This window comes from Pollicipes pollicipes, unplaced genomic scaffold (assembly GCF_011947565.3).
Source record: "Pollicipes pollicipes isolate AB1234 unplaced genomic scaffold, Ppol_2.1 Scaffold_4881;HRSCAF=5763_pilon_pilon_pilon, whole genome shotgun sequence".
Taxonomy (NCBI): Eukaryota; Metazoa; Arthropoda; class Thecostraca; order Pollicipedomorpha; family Pollicipedidae; genus Pollicipes; species Pollicipes pollicipes.
Genome location: NW_023596576.1, coordinates 47,979,459 through 48,000,025, shown reverse-complemented (window position 1 = coordinate 48,000,025; position 20,567 = coordinate 47,979,459). Strand labels below are relative to the sequence as shown.

The 20,567-nt window shown below is 56.3% G+C and overlaps 1 protein-coding gene across 2 annotated transcripts in view; it reads right to left on the bottom strand.

The window, feature by feature from the left end:
- Window positions 1–6: 6 nt before the first annotated feature.
- The window catches only part of LOC119099862 (protein ENL), a 44,494-nt gene continuing 23,933 nt past the window's right edge, over window positions 7–20,567 (bottom strand). For both annotated transcript variants that reach the window (XM_037222954.1, XM_037222955.1), the window contains 2 exons: window positions 12,159–12,350; window positions 7–2,830 (listed from right to left, as the gene is read on the bottom strand). In XM_037222954.1, coding sequence (XP_037078849.1) covers window positions 860–2,830; window positions 12,159–12,350 — 2,163 coding nt within the window. In that variant the 3' untranslated portion in view covers window positions 7–859. The remainder of the gene's footprint in view (window positions 2,831–12,158; window positions 12,351–20,567) is intronic.

Below are 20,567 nucleotides of genomic sequence, written 5' to 3'. Positions count from 1 at the left end.
AGGACGACAAAGAAGACAGTCGCAAAGGAGAGTGTGGAAAGCAGGGAATGCCAAACGGAGGTGGGCACAAACGGTGATCACACAGTCACTGCCGATACCTAACTTCACAGATTGTTTCCACTAAACCTGCCAAGCGAAGCTCACGGCAACAAACTGATGTGCATACATATAATCTGCTGTGATCTGCAGCAACGTGACTGATCCACGTGAGCCTTCGGTCCATCGCCAGCCCATTTGTTTGGCCTCGCTTGCACGGAAACAACAGTGCAAAATCGGCTGAACCGGCTGCACTGAAAGTGCCCTGGCAACATACAATGATGTTACAAATAGCTGGGGCGAAAGATAATACGCAGAAAATAAGCATGCGTATCGGGAATGCCAAAAGTGACATACGAATTCAACATTTAAACCAATCGTCTAGGACAACCACATCGTCCGGCAAAATCCCGGCCCTGCGGCGCATCATCGCACGTGCCATGCCATTGATCACATAACAACATCGAAGGTGACCGGTTCGGCGGCATACGGCACCGATACCCTGATGGCTCTGATTGTGGTGCACAGGATAAAATCTGACATCAAAACGGAATCACAGACGGCGGGATGCCTATACAACACAGAGACGGCGGCCGCGACGGCGAGTCGGCCACACATTACACGGCAGCGAGTCGGCCACACACTACACGGCAGCGAGTCGGCCACACACTACACGGTAGCAAGTCGGCCACACACTACACGGTAGCGAGTCGGCCACACACTACACGGCAGCGAGTCGGCCACACACTACACGGCAGCGAGCCGGATGGCGCGCCAGTCCCACGCCACAGAAAACGCGACCGCGACCCGCCACGCCGGCAGGCTACACCATGAGAAGACACTGCTGCAGCTTGCGCACCACCGCCTGGTCCAGCGCACACAGGTCGAAGTCGTAGTAGTTAGCGCTGTCCTCCACCTGTCCCGTCTCCCAGATGAGGTCGAACACGCGGCTGAGCTCGTCGCGGTCCTGTGAGGTCATGATGCGCCGCTGTAGCTCCTGCAATTCAGCCAGGTACTCGGCCGTGTATATGCTCAAATCATTGCGCGATCCGGCGGCGGGCTCCGGTGGCGGCAACAGCGGCGGCGGCGCCGGCTCCACCGGCACAGGCTGCGGGCGCGCGCTGGGCCGCGGGCTGCGGCCGGCCGGTCGCTTGGCCGGTGCTTCCGGCTCGCTCTCGCTCGACGAATCGTCGCTGGGCGAGTCCCACCCGTGCACCTCGTCCATCAGCTTGCGCAGAGGGTGCGGCTTTCCAGACGGCGACGATCCGCTGTGCGCTGGGCTCGCCGCCGCAGCCGCCGCCGTCGCCGTCGCCGTCGCCGTCGCCGTCGATGCCGCCGTCGCCGTCGCTGCCGCCGTCGCCGTCGCCGCCGCCGTCGTCGCCGCCGCCGCCGCCGTAGATTCGACCGGGGAAGGGGGCGCCACCGGCGGAGCGCGCGGACGCGGCGGCTCATCGCGCGACTTGGTCGCCGGCGAAGTGTGTTCCCGCTTGCGACGCTTCGCCGATTTGAGCTTGGCCGGCTCGCCGTGGCGGCTCTTGTCGTCGGGCGCAGGCGGTGACCTAGCCTCACTCTTGACCGGTGTCGGCTCGGTGGGCCGCATGGGTGTCGTCGGTTTGCGCTCGGACCTATCGTCGCTGTCGCCGCTGCTGCGCTTTTTATCATCCTTGCTTTTACCACCACCAGTAGCGTCCTTCACAGAAGCTTTCGACCGACGCTTCTCCTCTTTACTCTGCTTGTCTTTAGCCTTCTCCACGTGAGCCTCCGATCCCTTTCCCCTGCCACTGTACGAATCGGACTTCCCCCTCCCAGCAAGATCGCCGGAGAACTTGGTCTTCTCTGCAGCCTTGTGCCTGACGCTATCGTCCCTTTCTTTCTTAGGTTCTAGTTTGAAGTTTTCTAGCCTTATCTTCTTTGACGGTTCTTCCGACGGGGATCGCGAGCGTTTCGCAGCTTTCTTAGCATTACTGCGTTCTTTCAATTTGGCCGCTCGTAGTTCCTGAGCCTTTCGCTCCTTGAGCTTTGCTTCTTTCTGCGCTTGCTCCTTTTCCCTAGCAATCTTTTCCTTTTGAGCTCGTGCTGCTTCCTTTTCTCTCTCCTTTTCAAGCGCCTTTTCTCGTTCAATAGCCCTTTCCTTTTCTATGGCTCTTTCTCTCTCCAGAGCCTTTTCTTTTTCAATGGCCCTGTCTCGTTCCAGAGCCCTTTCCCTCTCCAGAGCTCTCTCTTTCTCCAGTGCCTTTTCCTTCTCCAGCGCCCTTTCCTTCTCCAGCGCCCTTTCCTTTTCCAGGGCCCTTTCTCTTTCCATCGCCCTTTCCTTTTCCAGTGCCTTTTCTTTCTCCAGCGCTCTCTCCGCCTTCTCCCTGTCTCGCTCTTTGGACTCCCTCGACTCATCTCGTCTCTTCTCCTTCTCCCTCTTGGCGCGGTGTTTTTCCTTTTCTTTGGCCTCCTTGGCTTTGTGCTTCTCTTCGCGATGTTTGTCCCTGTGCTTCTTCTCGCGGCTCTTGCTCTCCTTCCTATCCCTGTCGCGGTCGGCATCCCTGGCCTTGTCGCGGCCCCGCTCGCTGCCATGTGCGGCGCGCTCCTTGGCCGGCGGCTCCGCAGGCCGGGCGGACGGCGCTGCTGCCGGGGGCGCCGCTGGCCGGGACACGGCCGCCTCCGCCCGCGGCCTCTTCACCTCCGGCGGCGAAACGTGGTTGGTCTTTTTAATCGGCGGTCCGAACAGGTTGAGGAACGGGTCACGCGGCCGGTGCGGCTGCTTTTTGTCGGAGGTAGACCGCTTATCTGACGGTTTTTTGTCCTGGAAGAGAGTCAGGCGGTCAGTCGGAGAGCGACAGATGACGGCAGATGAGCGGCAGTTGGACACAGATGACGGCAGATGAACGGCAGTTGGACACAGATGATGGAAGATCACGGCAGCTGCCCAAGTTCACTACCACATGTCACTGGCACCGACACGCACAACTCACACGGCTGTGCGCCGGCGACACGCTGTCCATGTCACGCAGCCCCAGAGTGCAAACGATCTCTACGCCGGCACGCTTTGCCGCACCAAGTCAAACCGCGACCCGGGTGGGGACGCCATAGGTTCGTGATGAAGTCACCCAACGACACAGCACGTCTCAGGATGATTACCACGACACTGTTCGCTCTGATTCTGGCTCTGGCAGAGCTGACTCTGGCTCCGGCTCCGGCCCACACATACACGCGCGCGCACGCACGCACGCACGCACGCACGCACGCACACACACACACACACACACCACACACACACACACACACACACACACACACACACACACCACACACACACACACACACACACACACACACACACACACACACACACACACACACACACACACACACACACACACACACGTCGCAACCGCCTAAGCACAGTCACCATGCACAAAATCCCAGATGTAGTGCTAAACTCTACTTTGTATAAACATATTCTTAATTCTCGTAAATCATTTGCAAATCAGAAATAGTGCAAACCTTCAAGCTCAAGGACGTTTGAAGTTGCCCGTCTTCAAAATGTATCGTTATGAGCGAATTCGTGTGCGGACCGTTAAAAAGATTAGTTGTTTTTTATTTGGACCTTCCCCATGAAGAGCGCAAACAATGCACCATGTCTCCCGTGTTTTTTTTTTGTGTGCTCCAAGCCTCTCTTTTGAAGGGATGTATTCATGGGATCACAGCTCCGCCAAGCTTGTTGTGTGAGTCCTGACCCCTACCATCCGATCGCGCAATTCCAGGTCCACGGCAGAATTTGATGGCGAAAGTTTCACGTGCCGCAATAGGCACGATCCCTCCTACCCCGTGACGTCACGTGACCTCCAGTGCGGCCACTGCCACCGGCCGCAGGCCATGCCTATCAAGGCCAGATAGCGAGCGTCTTGAGCGACCCGAACCCACCCCGCCATGGGTGGGTGGATCGGAAGGCAGCCGCTCAAGCCAAGTTTGAGGAGCTCACGACTGTGCCTACCACCTACCGAAATTGCGCGATGCACAAACTCATAAGCATCGCATATTTTACCAGAGAAAAACAGAAAAAAGGTTGCCTCGAGCAACTGAAACCACAGCCTTGGCTCCGGTTGAGCACGGCGCGGGAATACCGCGTAGCCTGAGATTAACCGCACACAAGGACTCGCGACTCACGCAAGGACACAAGGACTCGCGACGCCTACCATATGCGAAAAGCACAAAACGTGCTGAGGACCGCCACTAGATTTGGGATAGTAATCTTTCGTGGGGTGACTATCAAAGCATTGGATACATGAAACTTACAATAAACCGAAAATGCGAAACAAACTACCCAAATGCTTAAAATTTTGCGGACTTACCAAGACACATTTCCACGTTGGAAACATATCGAACATTCACTCTCTCCCGCAGCCTGTTTTACAAAACAGGTCCTGCAAGTTGCGGACCACAACTACAGCACCAAATGAACCGTAGCCGCAGCCGCGTTCCCAGCCGCAGGTACATCCCCGCCCGTGCCGCAGGCGGCCGCGTCCCGTCGCTTCAGCACACCCTGTTTCTCACCTTATCGGCTCGCCGCAGCACGTGAGCGGAAGGATGGCGCCGCCATTGGACGCGGACGGAAGGGGAGGGAAGGAGCTGCGGCAGACGCCTGAAGGACGCCATTCAGACAGGTCCGATATCCGGCGAGGCCCAAGGGAAGGCGGCCGAATGCTACGCAGTTAGCATATTAAAGACAGCAGCCCACAACCGCCAACAACAACAGATGACAGTGGCAACGTTCTCCAGCCCATGGTATTTACTGCGAGCGGAAGCCATGTTTCATCGTTTCCATCATTGAAGAACTGCGTATTTAAGTATGTCAGAAGTGCTTTGACTGCTCTGTAACACCTTCGGCTGCAAAAAGAAAGTAAAGGTTACATTTTGTGATGACGTAATGCACAAAGCACTTGCGTCGCCCCTGTCGTGAAGGACCGAGACAGCATTCCAAGAACATTCCTTCATAAAGTCATCAGACAAGAAAGCATTGACGCCGAGTTGAGCATAGTCGACTCCTCGCCATTCCCGTACCATACGGTTACCCCAGGTGGACGCAGAACCCACATTTGCATCGCAAATTGAAGGTGCCGAGCGGCACGGCTCGCGGGCTGGAGACGGTTTGCCAAGAGTTTGATGAAAGCTGGCTTCGCAATAGAAACTGTGCGTGACGTTTAAATATGTTACGTCGGACTTCGGATTCCTCACCGTGTTTCACAAACTGCTGAAGGCATGAAATCTTGATAATGGAGAAAGCAGCGAGTACGTCTCATGCTACCATCTACCTGCCGTGAATATCAGACGTGGCTCTTTTGCCTCACCCTCCACTGACATTACCCCTCTCGGCACAAACCAACCGGTCTTGACCACCCTCATCCTCTCATCCCTCGTCATGGGTCGCTGCTGCAGCAGACGACAGCGCGCCCAGCAAGGGGCGATACGGGGATAACGTGGGTTGTGCAGAACACACAAGCTGCCATTTTCCGTCAGAAAACATTGCAATCGTGGTGAGTGATGGGAACGCATGATGTTACAAAGCTGTCTCAAGCACGATTATGATAATGGTTTGAGTTTTTTGGTGCGATGACGTCGGAGATAATGACCCCATAACGTCTGGTTGGAAGCGTTATGTAACTTAAACTAGACATGAGCGAGCGACTACATCCGAACGAATGGACATCGCTGAGTATCTCGACATCTTTAAGAAACAAAACTACCGACTCCAGGTTAACGAGCAAGAGCCGTTCTCCAAAATGCCACCGGAAGCCAAAGACAAGGCTATTCGTCCGAAACGTCGCAACCGCTCTACCGTGAAGTGGGAGCATGAGCAGAACACGTGGTAAACGGTCTCCGGCACATTTGATCTGGAGGGTTCCAGCCTGGCTTCGGCACACAGTAGCCACATGTGGCGTGAGTGCGACCAATTTACACATTTACCTCTTCGTGCCTCGCCGCACTCGAGCTCAATGGCCAGCATGGCGTGATCGCTTGATCGCCTGATGATTAATGTGGTATGATCGCACTCAGCCTGTTATTGATCTCGTCATCCCAGCATTGTGACCATTTTCCTTTTACGTAACCTATGGTAGCTGAAAAGAGGTTTCTGAGCAGCGGAGGCAAACAGCGTCCACATGGCGTTTGAGTAGCCCGTTTCGCCGCTGTCAGACAGCAGCAGAGGCAAACATCGTCTATATGACGTTTATGCTACCCGTTTCGCCGCAGTCAGACAGCGCGTCGCCTGTGATGTGCGCATGGTTTGGGGTCCAGTGACACAAAACCGCCTTCCCAGCACGATTAAGCACTGCAATGTGCATTACAAGTCCTGTTAGAGGAGACACTGAGGATACCTGTCCATCAGCACCCGGCGAGTCTGCTCAAGTGAAGTGCCGTGTCACATCGTGAGCCCCAACGGAACAGGGCGCCCTGATGACGTCAGTCGGCCCGGCCGGATCAAATGAGACGCGCTGACATCCGGGCCATTGCCAGCGTTGCCTAGGTCAAGCCAACAAAGCCCAAGGCGTTGTCTAGGTCAGGCCAACAAAGCCCAAGGCGTTGCTTATGTCAGGCAAACAAAGCCTAAAATCCTAATCACATCGCCGCTTAATGCCACTCCGGTATCCGTCTCAGCTTTAGAACCACATGCATTTAAATGATGTGGTCTCCAGCATATAACAAAGAGTACCAAAGTCTCGAACCGAAAATTACACGATATCTCTTAACATGTAACACATATTATATATATATATATATATATATATATATATATATATATATCTGTGTAAGCTGAATGAGGTCCCACAGCGCCAAGTCTACGTTCGGCACAAATAGTTCACACGGTGCAGTGCATGAAGGAACGTCAAAATATCACGCATCACCTACACCACTTTCTTAAATCAAGTGTTGCATTTCCAATTGCTGGAGAAGGACAAAGCATGCTGTTGGCGTCCTTGGTCACATAACATCACTGTGCGTCGTCAGGACCGGCTTGTGTGTCGGGCGGTCAGGAAATTACATTGCGTGATGCACTTCCAAAGCGTCACGTGCCTCCACCGAAGGGCTGCTGCATAAATACATACTAAAGGAACCTATGGCAACGCACAGGACTCCGCGATGCCGGTGACGTTGATACCAGCAGAGCGCAGGTCAGAACATACAATGTGGATGGTCGAGCTTAGATCGCATGAATGAGCGGTGAAGCAGTCAACACATTCCTCGGCGCATTGGGACCTCGGTTCGTCCGGGATCGGTTTGCCGTGCAGCCACAGCGACATCTCGCAACACTGGCCACACGGCGGCACAGGTATAGTGAGATGGCTCTTGATGTGGAGAAAATGCGATTACCCTAATGACACACGAACCACTTTTCCAGTCGGGCCACCGCCAGCTGCAGCTGTAGTTCCATGGACGCTGCGCTTGACGAGGAGCACCAGCTTGCGAAATTGTCAGCGAATGAGGATTGGTCAACCGACTGGAAGTATACGCCCACTGTCATTTATCACGACCTCGAAAATAGCGACGCTGGGGACGATGCCCTGGCACACCGCTCTCTTGTAGGTCAGAGCACGTACTGAGCGTCGACACAAACACTGGAACTCTAATCGATCAGCAAGTAAACGGGATGAGAGGGTCACAATCGCTTCACAGATCCCGTAATAAAACACAACTCCACGTAAGGTCATTCATTCTTTCCAAACTGAGGAAAACAGTCCCAATGCGTCGTCTTTTTTCCTCGTAACTAACGCGCTCAAGCGCCAAGTGTTACGCTGTGCTCTACATTATTCTGGTCTCCCCTGAAGCTGCACTGGACGTTCGTAGAACTTTGGCCCATCTCCAAAACCATGACAGACGTGCATCTATTAGACGCTCAAGTAGCTTACACATGAGGAAATACGTCCGATGAGGTGATAACCTGCTGGGTTCGTGCCACACCTGCCAGGCTCCAGCATCACCATCATAATTTAGCAACGCAGAGCCGGAACCTCATCCGCCTCCATAATGAATTGAAATGAACTAAAAGCACCTCGACCGCAGACGGAGGCAGCCGCCTGAACAAAGTCATTAAGGATCAAGCCTAGATATTCCGCTACGCCGCGCAGAGAAACATCGCAGACCTCTATTTAGTCATCGTGAATGTTAGGTTATAACATGTGTTCGTCAGTGAAAAAATTAATATGGGGTGTCCCCGAGCAGGCCTGATGTCAGCGACTCTGTGCGTGTTTTCACCGCCGTTTCCGCCGCGCCCCGACAGCACACCCACCTACCATTGCCACTCCAGATGAAGATTAGTCGGCGCAGCCTGACGCTGGCATGCAATATCCTTTAACGTGCTCGGACGTGCGATGCACGCGTGCCAATTTCGTTGACCAACTGCGCCTACCATGACGAGCGCTTCTCGAAGATAATGCGTATGTATATCTAGATACGTCCGAGGTAGGCGTGTGCTGGTTGCAAAAGGTCAGATTTGTTGTGTGGCAAGGAAACGCATTCAGAGCCCCCTTGCGCGCACGGATTACGCCGTGACACACTTCCGTCCACCACAACTTTGTGTAGAGAGGCTATTGTCTAGAGACGTTGGTTCGTGGAACCTCTGGTACGTACGCCGCACCCGCTCGCCCGCATTCCCGGGCTGATCAGATGCTGGTGGCTGATGCATGCGCAGTGCGCTTTAGTCGTGTCACGTTCTCACTCCCTGGCCAGGGTATGCGAGGGCGCGGTGGTGCCACATCCCGCCGGGCACCACCCGGGCCTAGAAGGTCGTCACCTGCTGGGTGCTGCCCCCGAGTCTCTGTCCGGGGTCCCCGGCCGTGCGCGGCAGCCGAAGGAGTCAAGAGACGGCACCCTGAACTACGGTAAAGGCGTGGAGGAGTCTCTCGTAGTGCCTGACAATGTGGAAGCCTCGTTTTCTCCGTGTAGCACCGGTGCGGTCTTGATTGTGGCCATCTTCCCTCGCGTGTTGAGCCGTCGCCCAGTAACTGGGCTCCGTGATGGGTAAGGGCACTCGGTGCGGGGCGCTCAAACCACTCTTGTCTGGCTTCCGCGCATCTCAGCACGCCCGGCCGCAAAGGAGTGCTGGATCAAAGACTTGCAGGCAACAGCGCGGTAGCTCTCGCCGCACGAATGGCATTCTTTCGCAACAAGGGAACACCTCTGGACCCTTCGCCCGTTTGGGGGCGTAATGGATGACCGGTTTGGTATTGTGATTTACTGCGAGGCGCCAGGGTGGATGTGGAGCTGCAGAATGGCGAGGTGCGCAGCACGCGGCGAGCACTGATCGGTTTGTGTACCGTTTGTGTGGGGCCAACATGAAGCGGGCGTCGCACCCACGTGTCGAATTGCCACAACGAAACATTATGTCAGGGTACTGAGGAACTGAGCTATGTGACTGAAGACGAGCGTCGGCTAACATTATTAGCTTGTCTTCGATGGAACCTACCTAGCACGCAAAAGACGAGCTGGCTGTGCAAAGGTGAAAGTCCGTCCCTTCATCCCAGTCCAATGAGATGCTACCAGTGCCGGCTGTTCTGGCACACTGAGCCGAATTAATGCAACCAACCGGTATGTGACAAGTGCCCATTCACGGGAAAACCGAGAGAGTACTGCACGTCTAGAGGCCCTGGTGCACGACCAGCCGTAGAGACCAAGATACTCGTACTGCCCTGGTACACTACCGCCGTAGAGACCAATATACTCATACTGACCTGGCGCACCACCAGCTGTAGAGAACAAGATACTCATACCGCCCTCGTGCACCACCGGCCGTAGAAACCGAGACACTCATTCTGCCCTGGTGCACACCGGCTGTAGAGACCAAGATACTCGTGCTGCCCTGGTACACCACCGGCTGTATAGACCAAGATACTCATGTGCACGGTCGAGCCTGTCCATCACATGCCAACAAAAAGGAAATGGCCCTCAAGCAAACCTGCAGAAACATCTGATCGCCTGTGGCTACTTCTGGGAAGCATGCCACACAGGGTTATCACCGTTCTTAACAACGGCAAACCAGGTCAGTGTCTGCATTTCAACAGAGACACAACAATACCAGTCATGGGCCGTTGAGGACACACGGCACACCTGTGCGCACAGCTTCTGGCCGCTCGAATGACACGAAACGCATCGCACTTGTTGGGCTTCACAAGGTCCGTGGACCATGGCACGCCGGAACAAGCTTCAACGGGCGCTTGTTTTAGGCCATGTCCGTAAAATCCCGATGCAGGAGCGACCGACAAGTTCCGGCGCTCAAACCATATTCGAAAATCGCTCACTGGGACACGTCATTCATAAAAGGACTTAACAATCCCAAAAAGTAGACTTATACGTGCTCTTCCTGCGATTTAAAGGTATTCAAGTTGATTCCATTCCAGTGCTTATCCCGCTGGTAACGCGGATCAAATGCCACCCGTCCAATTCATTGCAACAAAAGAATACGTCACGTAAAACGTGCCATTTCGACTGACTGCACCAGCGAAATATGATCAGCACACAATGGTTGATGCGGAACATTTCACACATCAAGTCCCGTTTCAACAAGAGCGATATAACATGGTGCAAACCAAGACAGCAAAATGACCCAATACGCCAGCCCTGGCGGATGCTTTTTGCAAGCCGGCAGTCGGTCATTGGTGAGCAAATAAGTAACTTACGCTGTTCCATCCAGACTTACACCATCACATAAAGCTGTTAGTTCGTGGGACCTACGCCAGATAATTACATATGTTTCCCCATTTAGCGTTGGTTCTTGATCAACTTCCCTGCCCACAGCTTTCTTGCTTAACATTTTCTCGAGGCTTACTGCGGTTAAACGAAATACAGATATCCTCCTGGGGATTGATTTCATATTGTGGCTGCATGAAACATTTACACAACTATAACCTTGACCCGAGATTTTTTAGTGGTAATTCTGCCCGCAAAAAACATCGCAACTTCTAGCCGCCCCTCCGCACCCTGTTCCTGGTGGATTCAACACGCGAACTCTTCACAGAAGCAGCCAATCAGCATCGTAACCTGAGCTGTGGAGGTTCCGTCACCTGTCACCTCCATGAGAGAATTCAGGTCCCCTATGTAATCGTTGCTCGAATCACCTCATGAACCCAGTCCGTAAAACTAGGCGGTCCGCGCGGTCACAGCCCGGTCCCGGATGCCCCAATTCCAAGACTGATACGCAAATACACGCTGACTCAGCTGGTATGCAAGTCATCTTAGTGTACTGCGCATGATCATCTGAAGAGGAAGAGTTCAAATTATACTACCATGAAAACGCTACGGGACTGATACCAAGCGAAGACAGTCCAGCGTCGCGTCTTTTAGCACCACGGCCGGTGGATTACCCACTCGAAGGCCGCCTGCCCCCTAAACAGCTCAACTCTGGTCGGCTTTGTTGCCACAGTGACTCACTGAAAAGTAAAGCCCTTCGGAGCGCGCGCATAGCTCGTAAGCACAAAATTCGGCACCAACCCCTAAAAACGGTTGCAGAGCGTAACGATGATCTGCATAATACAAATAGGGGCCCTCCGTTCGTGTTCCAGCGAAGCCACCACCTGATGTAGTGTTCGGCACGGAACGGGGCTCCACACTGACTGGACAAGGGGCTGCACACTGACCGGACACGGGACTGCACACTGACCGGACACGGGACTGCACACTGACCGGACACGGGACTGCACACTGACCGGACACGGGACTGCACACTGACCGGACACGGGACTGCACACTGACCGGACACGGGACTGCACACTGACCGGACACGGGACTGCACACTAACCAGACCCTGGGATACGCACAGACCGGACCCAGGAATATACACTGACCGGACACGGGACTGCACACTGACCGGACACGGGACTGCACACTGACCGGACACGAGGCTGCACACTGACCGGACACGGGACTGCACACTAACCAGACCCTGGGATACGCACAGACCGGACCCAGGAATATACACTGACCGGACACGGGACTGCACACTGACCGGACACGGGACTGTACACTAACCGGACCTGGGATACGCACAGACCGGACCCAGGAATATATACTGACCGGACCCGGCGACACGCACTGACCGGCCTTAGCGCTACACACCGGGCCGCGGCGCCGGCGAGACGCACCTGATGCTTGGGCTTGGCTGACGGCGGGGCGGCGGCGCCGGCCGCCGGGGCCGTGCCGGGCCTGGCGCGCCGCTCCTCCCGGCCCGTCTGCGGGGCGACGGCCGACGGGGGCCGGCCCTTGCCGCCGCCGTACGAGGCGGGTCGGTCGTGCGGGCTGCGCGGCTTCGATGCCTCCTGGTGACTGACGCTGATCTGAAACGGACGCGCGCCAGCCAGTGTCAGCGTAACAGCCGACGTGCGCAGCAGAACGATATACTACAGAATGTCACGCGTGACAGGAACGTAGGCGGTAGTGGTGCTGATAACAACATACATCAGAAGCTGTGATATGAAACAGAACTGAAAGCAACGGTGCTACTGTGCAATGCGGCCCTGCAGCCTGGGAGCACGTGGTCCGTCAAATCCACGTGAGCACAGTACCATCTAGACATCAACCAAGTCAACGGCTGCTGATGGCACGGACAAGACGCTTCGGCTGAGATATACAGCGATCGTGAATACAGGGCTCATTAAGGCTCCGGCTCGATGCCCACTGACAGTGCGGCCAGCGCGACACAGGCTCGCAGCCTGGCAGAGCCGGCAGGCGTGCCACGGTACGAGCGAGGGCACCAAGCGTCAGAGCCAGCCCTCCGCACGTCGGCGGCCGTGCGCCATCGCTCGGAGCGCCCGTAGGTTGACGGAATGACATGTCGCTGTCAGCGTCCATGAACACGCTGTCAGGACGGGTTGATACGCCTCGTTATGTCTCGAAGTACCTTGCGACCGAGAGGGCTTACTGACAGGGTCCCTCTGGCCTGATCTACGTTCCATGTCCGCCGACAGACAGGACCTTGGGGACCGCAACGGCGGGCTGTCTCGATACCGTTACGCCTAGAGCTGGGGCCGGAGTGGCGCTGTCGACCACAGGCTATGTTCGACCGGGCCGGGCGGCAGCGCCCACTCCAGCGAGGTGCTGATGCTCGTGCACTGCACACACGGGCCGAGACTGAGCGGCTGGTGCTGCTGCAGACCCCGAGAAGGTGCGACAGTCGACTGGCCGGTAGCTGTGGCGGCCCCAGCCATTCCAGATCCGGATCTTGACGAACACGGACACAGTACGCTACTGCCATCACAAGGAAAATAGGCCAGCTGCGAGGAAATCATCGCTAAAAATATGCTCATGGGTGAAGCACGGGGAAAAGTAATAAAAGTCATATCAGATGGAATGGAAGCGACAATACATGGTCAAAGCACAAAAATATCTTAAAGAACCCAGACGTCATGGCTTCGAGCAAGGGAACGAGTGCGATGAGCGCACTCTCCCCGAGAGTCGACTACGAGACCGTCCCAGGCTAAGCCATAGGCTACCAACTGCTGCCGCCACAGGCATCTGGCTGCAGCCACAGTTATCTGCAGCTGCGCGGCCAGTATGGCCCGTCCCGCGCCGACAGCGGCCGAGGCGAGAGGCCGGCCCGTCACGACCGGGGCCCGGCCGCGGCCCGGCCCGGCCCCATAACCCCCGGGCTGAGATCAAGGCCTGATGACAGGCGTCGTGACGGCGCCGCGTGGGAAAACGGCACGCCGGTCGCCTGCTTACACAACTGGGAGCGTACCATCGCCGGGGCGCGACGAGCGACCGCCAGCGTGGCGTTGGGAGACCCAAAGGCGCCGTACAACCGCCGCCGCGGAGTCACCTCCAAGGCGCGCAGCCCCCCCCCCCCCCCTCCCCCAGCCGCGGCCAGCGCGGCGCGGCAGTGGTGGCCGACCGCCGGCACACCGGCCTCCGGTCGACGGGATCAGCTCTCGGAGCAGAGCACTGGAAGGCGGCCTGTCCGGGCTGACCCCCCGGTACACTGGCCACCCAGGCCCGGCTCCGGCACACTGGCCACCCAGGCCCGGCTCCGGAACACTGGCCACCCAGGTCCGGCCCCGGTACACTGGCCACCCAGGCCCGGCTCCGGTACACTGGCCACCCAGGTCCGGCTCCGGTACACTGGCCACCCAGGCCCGGCTCCGGTACACTGGCTACCCAGGTCCGGCTCCGGTACACTGGCCACCCAGGTCCGGCTCCGGTACACCGGCCACCCAGGCCCGGCTCCGGTACACTGGCCACCCAGGCCCGGCTCCGGTACACTGGCCACCCAGGTCCGGCTCCAGGTACACTGGCCACCCAGGCCCGGTTCCGGTACACTGGCCACCCAGGCCCGGCTCCGGTACACTGGCCACTCCATTACGGTTCCCGGCACACCGGCCACTCCGGTTTGGCTCTCAGCACATTGACCACTCCGGTCCGGCTCCTGGCACAACGGCCACTCCGGCCTGGGTCCCCGCACACTGGCCACTCTGGTCCGGCTCCTGGCCCACTGGCCAGTCCCAGGCCGCAAATACTGGTGAATGCCTCACAGATCCCACACCCTCCGACGGGGCCATCCGCGCCGGCCGTGCTCGTGGAGCGCGATGACAGCGTTCGCGTCAGCGGGCACGCAACCGCCATGCTCCTAGTGGCGACCAGACGTCGACCAGCTGAAAGCACCACCCCAGCCATATGGCGGAGTCTATGTGTCCCACATCACCATCGTCAGACACGTTACACGCTGGCGGCCGGGGACCGGGCCTCCAGTGCAATGCCACAATGCTAGCGTTCAGCGGCCTGTCGCGAGCACGTGATGTCGGCGAGGGCCCCTGACGAGCCCTGCAAGCTCTGACTGCACCAAACAAGACGGATTCCGTTCGCAAGGGGGATAAGCCGACCCACCGACGCATATTGCGTCGGCAAGACGATTTATTTCGGTTTTGAATCCAGGAAGAAGAGAGGATAGAGCACAAAAAGATAGATATTCTGGCACAGTGTAGGTCAAAACGCAAATTTCAGAAAGCAGCCTGCGTTTCGGGGCATGTCATACATCTTAAGCACCGAGCGAAGAGCCACGCATTCAGCACAGCCGTATGATCCTACGAAAGAGCTGGTCGGCCGTCAGCATGACCAGAGTACTTCGATGGGCGATGGCAGACGGCCGCGACGACAGGCCGCCAAACTGTGGCTTCAGTGTTTACAGGCCGCCACACGGAGACTGTAGTGGCTACAGGTCGCCGTACAGTGGCTGCAGTGGTTACAGGCCGCCGTACAGTGGCTCCAGTGGCTACAGGCCGCCGTACAGTGGCTGCGGTGGCTACGGGCCGCCGTACATTGGTTGCAGTGGCTACAAGCCGCCGTACAGTGGCTGTAGTGGCTACAGGCCGCGGTACAGTGGCTGCAGTGGTTACGGGCCACCGTACAGTGGTTACATGCCGCCGTACAAAGGCTGCTCAGCTGTTGTATCGAGCCGAAAAGGAAGATACTCGCACGCGATTAGACTTAAATTCAGCGATTCGGCAGCTGGAACTCCTGAGCGCAAGTCGGGTGTCACTGATACCCAAACCCAGAACATAACATTTGAAGACGGCAGGAGCCATTCCGCTTTGTTTATGTGGTACCCTGATGTCAAAGACAACTCTAAATGTGAACCACTACCAATGGCACGCACAAAACAACCATTAACATATGGCGGGGGCTTCCGTTCCCCGTCCAAGGATCATACGTGACTGTTCGGTCTACTATTCTGTCCCACGCCCAAAGGCAACTTCTTTTGATTTGATCCTGTCAACTCGCCCAATGGCCTGTGTACGGTTGTGTCAACGATACACGTACGCCGCATCGCTATGACAACACACCATGCGAGTGGCGCCGAAGTGTGGCGCGTACGTGACCGCACAAGGGCACCGGACCGGCCTATGCTCCGCTGGGACCACAAAGCGTGGCCGGGCGCCGCTGGCCGGGCGCCGCTGGGCGGGCGGCGCTGACTACGCGCCGCTGGCCGGGCGGCGCTGGCCGGGCGGCGTTGACTAGGCGCCGCTGGCCGGGTGGCGCTGGCCAGGCGGCGTTGACTAGGCGCCGCTGGCCGGGCGGCGCTGGCCGGGCGGCGCCACACCACATGCGGGACGGCCGCTGACGCCGTGAGCGGAGAGCCGTCTGTTTCCAACGCCCCGGCACACAGACACCCACCCACACACACACACACACACACATAACACCCCATGCTTGCATTAGCACGAAACGTGCACGTCTCTGACGTCAAGCCCCTCCAGATAAAGCCGGAGCTACCCAGATCAGATCCGAACCACCATGCTGCTCGCTCACTGGCGTCGTCACGACTTACACCATGGCAGGACACCCGGCGACAGGCCGCACCGCCGCCCGCGCCCCGAGCAGGTCACATACCGTCCCCAGCGCACGACACCAGCCCACCTCCCGGCTGTAGCCGCGGGAGCAGGGACGCGGTGGTCATACCGGCCATCGCCGCCCGGCCGGCCACACCACCGCCGGCGACCGCCGGCCCGCCACGGCAAACCCCGCTCGCCGAACCTCTCTGCGACGCGCGATGCGGACCCGGGACAGCATGGCGACGACGACGGCAACGGCACTGGCGGCAGCGCCCGACAGTCGGCCCCACAGGTGCAGCCGACAGCCGAGCACAGCTGGGATGGCGGCCGCGGCCACTGGCGGCATCTGGGCCGCATTCACGGCCCGACACTTGGGCTTTTCTATTGCTTTCAACGTGCCCTGAATGTGGGGTTAGGTTTAGGTTAAGGCTGAGTATCGTTAGGTCCATGTGATGCCAGGCGTTTAGCTCGCTTCTATCTGGACGAGACGTGAGCCAATGTATCAACTGAATGTTAACCGTTATAACATAGCAAAGCTTTTGTCTGTTTGTCATTCAAACACAACACTCCCCAAATTCTTAATAAATGACAATTTCAGGCCATCATAGGCTGCTGACCCACTTTGATCTTTATTGGTGGCATGCTATTATATTTTTAGACAATTAATGGATTTCTGCAACGCGACCCAAATGCGTTTAGGTCCCACTGACCCCTCTGGTGTGAAGTTTGAGAAGACATGGGCGAATGTTATTTATGAGCACATAAACAATATCGTTTGTCGTGGTCTGGAGGCCCGCAGAAACCCGCCAGTTTGCCAGAAGTATCCGCAAAAACCTACGGTTTTTCTAACTTTGCTTTGCGGGTCTGCGGGCACAAAAAAGACGGCTCAAGCCGAAACCCAAGGGAGACTGACCCTGAAGTCATCTGGAAATTAAATAACGTCGTAAGACGGTTGAAACGTTAAAAACAGCCAAGGATACTAAAATATCAGAGCGCATACTTAACATACCTGGATCGGTCCAGATCATAACCGCAATTTGGTAGCGTGATTGCTTTCGTGAAATGAAAGTTATGGTGAACGGTCTTCAGGCTATTTTACGAAGTCCCCATATCAACGCGCTTCGCTGATATAACTCGCTGGTTTATTCCCGCTTCGGGGATACAATACCTTCAACGCTGCCCGAATCGGATGTCGCAGAACATGCAGCTGCCGTGACGAGGAAACGCCATCGATGAATCTTTGGGCGCCTTTAGGCAGCGGCCTCAAAGTGCTACCTCAGCGCTGGATCTCCGTGCGGGAGTAGCCATGAAATTCCCGTCGTAACCCGAACCACAAATTGTTACATTCAAACCCGACGGCGCAGGTAAGGGTGTATGAAACCGGCTGACATCTACCCGGGAGCCACTTGAGTATTTGCTGAGTGACTTTGGGCAGCTGTGACCCGCCCGCGGATCGCCAGCAGCTCCACAGCTTGAGGGCCTGAGACTGGATATCCGCATCGGGCCGCGTCTGTTCCAATCCGTGGTCAGTGGCCGACGATTTTTTTTAGCTCTGAAAACATCCTTTGCATTCCGTCGCCACCGCTGCTCGACTGCGTCGGCGCAACCGCTGGATCGCGACAACCCCGGCAAAATGGCGTCCAGTCCGCTGCTGACGGGCTGTGGCTAGTGGCGGCAAGACGTCTCACCTTCCGCGTCTCCCAGTATCCTTGGAACAAGGCCACAAACAGCCCAGCCCAGGCGAGTAAAACCGGTCTGCCCAAGGGCTCCCGGACACCGAGCCAGGGGGCGGCTGAAACAGAGCATCGCGCAGCTAACTGGACTTCGACACCGAGCGAAGCACCTGGCAACGGCCGAGCCCCAGCGCGGTGACCCTGCCGACCAGCCGTCTCCCACGACCGGGAGAGGCAGACCATGGGCCGAGGCTCGAGCGAACCATACAATGCCGACAAAGCATCTGTGCTTTGTGTAACCAGGTGGCTGACGCCATTTGAAACCCGCCTCTGTAAGCCTTCGCCCACCCTCGTTCACTGGCGTTTTCTTTACGACTAACTGGACGACTGTGCATGTTCTCGGTTGCAGCACGACCTGAGCCTGTGGTCGCCTCCTCAGCCGTGAAATACGAGGCGCCACCGGCACCGCAAGTGTTGCTACCTCCACTGCCGCAGGTTCGTACGTTCCGAGTGTAAAACCTGCTCCGGAGACGGGAGCGGCCCTGCTCACCGGCACACACACACAGACCGGACATGAATAAATAACTGACTCGGCTGACAGCTACCGCAGTCACGTAACGGCGACGTGCGTAGTGGATCATGCAGGACGCAACCATGCAATCGGACGGGGCAGCCAGAATCGGCACAGTTGTACCCAAGAGAGAAGGGATACGGTGCCTGAATCCCAGCTCGTAGTGCCATTGACTTATACACCGTGCAGCAGCTACCCATCGATCGCCCCCTGCCGACGCCCGGCACACGGCGGGCCCTTCTAGAACAGGGTAAGCAGTATGATCCAGACGTCACCGCTGGCCGGCCCAATATACTCAGCCGCCACTCAAGGCGTCGCCAATCTAAGCATGCTGAAATCCGCCAACATTTGGAGCAAACGCAACATCCATCACACGTACCGAAACAGCAGCATACCACCCCTGGTCGTGTTGCTAACGACAAAATGACTCAAATCTACAGCCATGCTGCGCTCACGAAATAAGAAGTCTGAGACTGGCCCCCGATCGACGAACTGTAACCAGTTTCATAAAGAAAATGTCGTAAGTTTTGGTGTAACGAGCGACTTATCCAGCTTTCACTTTGAATCCGGTCGCATAAAGCACGGAGCAACTACGTACTCTTACGCACATAAATTTGACTATTGGCAGGAAAATCTGAAGTAAAGAGTCACTCCGTACTTCACCGAACATCCATCGGGTTTCATAAACGTAGATGACTTGGCCGTGGCGAAGACATTAAATCCGAAACTGAAGTAAAATTTTAAGATGCGCTGGTCGTAAAATAAACCGTGATGATCATACAAGACTCGGCGCATGACGACAAGCAGGAGCGGAGGAGCAGGCCGTTTAGACCGACAGATAACGTGCAGTGAGAAATTGTTGAGCAATGAAGTAGTGTCCCCATACTGGGTGAACTTTAAAGAAAGGGTGGACGTGTACGTATGTGAGAGAAAATCAATTCAACTGCAGTTCGTACTGTAACGTTGTAGGCGCCACAAACATATGCTAAGAAGTGTGGTGAATAAAGCTGGCAGGCTGGGATGAAAACCTACGTCTTTTCCACAAGTCGCGAGGTTCACGAGGTGTTTTTCTGTCTTGCTATGACGCGAACACACATGATATAAGTGCACAAAACGCGCAACCTTGGGTAAGCGTAAAGTCAGCTATTTCAGGGGGTCTTTGTTGTTGAGGCGCGTATTGCCTCCACGCGAAGTACAGGGAAGCTCACAGTATGAACACAAGAACCAAACAGCTTTGTTTACTTCTGCAAGTAGCGGAACAGCATCGGAAATTATGGCACGTCTGCATTTTAGCTGAAAGTACTTTAGCCGGTCAAAAATGTGCAGTTACTTCTCTTTACAAAACTGGTTACAGGTCGGTCATTCCCCTGATACAAGCTCGGGTCGACAGACGGATCCGGCATGTCGCCGAGGCGGATGTCCGGTGGGTACGCTGGTCGGGCATCTCGCTGAGACGGGGCTCCAGTCGACAGACTGGCTGGACATCCCGTTGAGACGGCGCTCCAATTGACAGATTCATCGGGCATTCCACGGCAGCGTGGCCGTCCTGAACTTCAGGGCATGACAGCCACCTCGACACACACACAGCCTGATCGACCGCCAGTGCTCCTAGGCGGCTCCCGGGAACCCAGGGCTGTGCGCGGAGAGATCTCTCCCTCTCCTTCCCCTCCTCGGGGTCTCGGGAAGTGTCGACTCATTGTCGAATAAGGGCTCTCAAAGGAACTATAGTGCATTCTGTCTGCAAATCACTTCAAAATCCCAGCGGCAGCGGCAGCAAGCAAAGCCAATAAAGTGGGCAAGCTGCCGTAAATGCAACAATAATCACCACACCTCGGCCAAGAACCTAGTGCGCTGATTTTCTTGCAAGCGGTCCAAGATATGATCACTATACTTTCAAGTGGTTTTTAAAGACAGGTTTTGAACGAAAGGAGTTCATTTTCTTCTTTGCGAGGAAGGACTGCAATACAGAATTTTGCTATTAATTTA